Here is a 3,296-nt window from a genome sequence, read left to right on the forward strand (position 1 = left end):
GTGGGGGCGGTCATGACCTTCATCGTGCAGAGCAGCTCTGTGTTCACGTCTGCCCTGACCCCGCTGATCGGTGAGTTTGTCCTCGGTTTTCTCCTGGCAGCCGCTGCCATTTGTCTGCCCCCCCCTCCCCGCCCCTGCCCGGGCTGAGGCCTCGTGCTGTGTGTTTTTCATGCAGGTCTTGGTGTGATAAGCATCGAGAGGGCATATCCGCTCACGCTGGGCTCCAACATCGGCACCACCACCACGGCCATCCTGGCTGCCTTGGCCAGCCCGGGCAATACATTGCGGAGCTCCCTCCAGGTGAGACGTGCTCCCGGGACAGGGGCTCTCTGGGGGTGGGAACCAACATCCATGGTCTTGGAAACCACTTTCTAACTAGAGCCAGCCATTTTCCAGAGGATGGGTCCAGAAGATGGAACTCAGGTGGGGAAGAGAAGCCTCAGGAAACAGATTTGAGCAATTCAGTATACCCAAGATTAATGAGACGGTTTTTAACTTTTGTGGACTAGATATTTAGAGTCTGCTGTACACTCTATCTTTATAGCGGGTCTCAGTTTGGACCAGCCACACTCCAAGTGCTTGTGCCAGGCCCTGCACTTGGGAAAGAGGTCTAGTGTCTGGCCTCAAGAGCCAGGCTGCTGGGACTCAGATCTCAGCTCTACCAACTCCCACCTGTGCAACTTTGGGAAGCCAGCTTAACAGCGTGGTGCCTCCATTTTCTCATAGGTCAAGGGATGATGGTTGTCACTTCATAGGGTGCTTGAGGAGGGAAATAATCCACAGGACATAACTCGCACACAGCAAGGGTTCTCTAGAAGTAAACTGCTGCTGCTATTATGTTTTAGTAGCTAGAACCATCCTTCCCTTTTCATTGCCCTTGAGCTATGAAATCAGTGATCCCTTAAGCTCTTCTTTCTTTCTGCCCCACCCACTCTCAATGGCTCTGCCAAGGCCCTGGGCAGCAGGGGGCCTAGAGGATGGCTGGGCCCTGAACTCTGAGCGTGATTCACTCCGTCACCCACTCCTCTACCTTCCCTCCTGGACACCTAGTAGGTCCTTGGAATATAGGTGCCCTCTGAGCTGGGTCATAGAGACATGGAGGCCATGACCTTCTGCCCATGCCCACTAGCTGATCCTCCCACCATGCCCCCCAGTCACCTGCCTGTCCTCTTGCCTTGCAGATCGCCCTGTGCCACTTTTTCTTCAATGTCTCCGGCATCTTACTGTTTTACCCGATCCCATTCACTCGCCTGCCCATCCGCCTGGCCAAAGGCCTGGGAAACATCTCGGCCAAGTACCGCTGGTTCGCCATCTTCTACCTGATCTTCTTCTTCTTCCTGATCCCGCTGTCGGTGTTCGGCCTCTCGCTGGCCGGCTGGCCGGTGCTGGTGGGCGTGGGGGTGCCCATCCTCTTCGTCCTCCTCCTGGTGGTGTGTCTCAAGCTCCTGCAGTCCCGCTGCCCCCGCATCCTGCCTAAGAAGCTCCAGAACTGGAACTTCCTGCCCCTGTGGATGCACTCGCTGAAGCCCTGGGACAGCGTCATCTCTTCAGTCACCAATTTGTGCCAGAGGCGCTGCTGCTGCTGCTGCCGCATATGCTGCCGTGTGTGCTGCCTGATGTGTGGCTGTGGCAGGTGCTGTCGCTGCAGCAAGTGCTGTGAGGACTTGGAGGAGGTGCAGGAGGTGCAGGGCATCCCCATCAAGGCCCCCAAGGCTTTTGATGACATAAAAGAGGTCAAGTCCCCAGCCAATGCCCCAGGCCCAAAGATCACCTCTGGCAGTACTGCCTTGTAGAGGGGCCCAGAGGCAGGGGAAGGATCCCAGGTCCCACTTTTTCTGCTCCCTCCCCATCTGCACCCTTCTACCTTCAGAAGATCTGGCCCCTGTTAACCAGTGGAGTTGTCACCGGTCCTCACTCCCTGCTGCCCACCCTGTATACCAGCCTGTGGGCCGGTGGTGTCTCCGCCTCTGGCCCCTTGGTTTTCTACTCCCAGGAAGGCATGGGCCACACTGAGGGAGAATCAGACAGTGAGCCTGGCTGGAGAGATAATCAGATCTGCACCTGACCAGGATGCTCAACAGGACCTTTTCCAAACATAAACCTTCCTCTCTGTTAGGAAAATGCCCCAGAGAGGAGTGTATGGAAGGTTCTCAAAGGTGGATAGGAGTGTGTATGCCTGTGCGTGCACAGAGCTCAGGCATCTCTTTCACCGAAGTGTACCTTCAAGCTAGAGTGCTGCTCCCAGCCAGAATTGCCCCAGATCCAGCAGTTCAGGGAATATGGTGTGATTGTTTGGAAACTTGGGGACATCCAGAGGTGAGGGTCTGCCCCATTTCCTAGTGTTCTGCAATTCCCTGTCAAGGTCCCTCACCTGGGCAGGTGTAGCAGCCTTTCACCCGTGTGGTCTCAGTGGAACAGGTCTCCATCCCTCTCTGCCTCCCCCCACTGCTGTGTGGCTCGATGTTTTTGGTCAGACAGAGTGGTCAACTTCCTTCTATCTATTCACGCATCCACTGGAATCTCTTTCCAAATATTTTTCCAATTTCCTGTGGATGAGCTTTGGTTTCCGGCATCTGTCCATTCCTGTGCCTGAAAATGTCCAGAACTTTCTAGGGGCGGAGAGAGCCTGGTATGCCCAGAGACCTTGCAGTGCAGTACTGTGCACATGTCCATGACTCAGAGGAGCATGGCCCTGCTCGTCCCAGACGCCTTCTCTGTGCCTTCGAGAACCCCTGTCTTAGTCACACTTCGACCACTGACCCTCCACCCTCTCATGTGACCCCAGCCAGGGCCAGGGAGCTACAGCCTGACGAGGGGAAAGGCAGTGGGCCGGGCCGGGCCGGGCTCTGTGACCACGCCCCTCAACAACCACGCCCCCATGACCACGCCCCTTCCACTTCCCCTAGTCTTCACAGGTTGGGGCATCTGACTTAACCCTTCCCCCGCTTCTCCCCATGTACATATCACTTCCCAAATAGAGTCATTTATATTCTATATTTATAGTCACGCATTTGTACAGCATTTGTCCTAAGTTATATAGTAAATGATCAGGGGATTTGTGCCTATAGTGCTGTCATTTGGAAATAAGTCTCCTATGCAATGTAAGGAAAGAGCCTCTTTGTATATTTTGTGTTACTGCCTTTCAAACCCGCCTCTGTGGCCGCGCCCATGCCGCACATGCTGTAAATAAGTAGTTTAAACCTGGGCAGGGGCTGTGACCATCTTTGCACTCTGATTTTTAAAAATTGAATCCTTGTATTTTCATTGATTGTATTTTTTTACCGGTTATGGGAAGG

The 3,296-nt window shown here is 54.4% G+C and overlaps 1 protein-coding gene across 1 annotated transcript in view; it reads left to right on the top strand.

The window, feature by feature from the left end:
- The window catches only part of LOC100949678 (sodium-dependent phosphate transport protein 2B-like), a 24,455-nt gene extending 22,003 nt beyond the window's left edge, over positions 1-2,452 (top strand). The window contains exons 11-13 of the mRNA XM_012807449.2: positions 5-70; positions 176-300; positions 1,182-2,452. Of these exons, the coding sequence (XP_012662903.1) occupies positions 5-70; positions 176-300; positions 1,182-1,793 (803 nt within the window). The 3' untranslated portion in view covers positions 1,794-2,452. The remainder of the gene's footprint in view (positions 1-4; positions 71-175; positions 301-1,181) is intronic.
- The last annotated feature ends 844 nt before the right edge of the window (positions 2,453-3,296 follow it).

The sequence above is a fragment of the Otolemur garnettii genome, unplaced genomic scaffold (genome assembly GCF_000181295.1).
Source record: "Otolemur garnettii isolate 467f Iridium unplaced genomic scaffold, OtoGar3 scaffold00069, whole genome shotgun sequence".
NCBI classification, from domain to species: domain Eukaryota; kingdom Metazoa; phylum Chordata; class Mammalia; order Primates; family Galagidae; genus Otolemur; species Otolemur garnettii.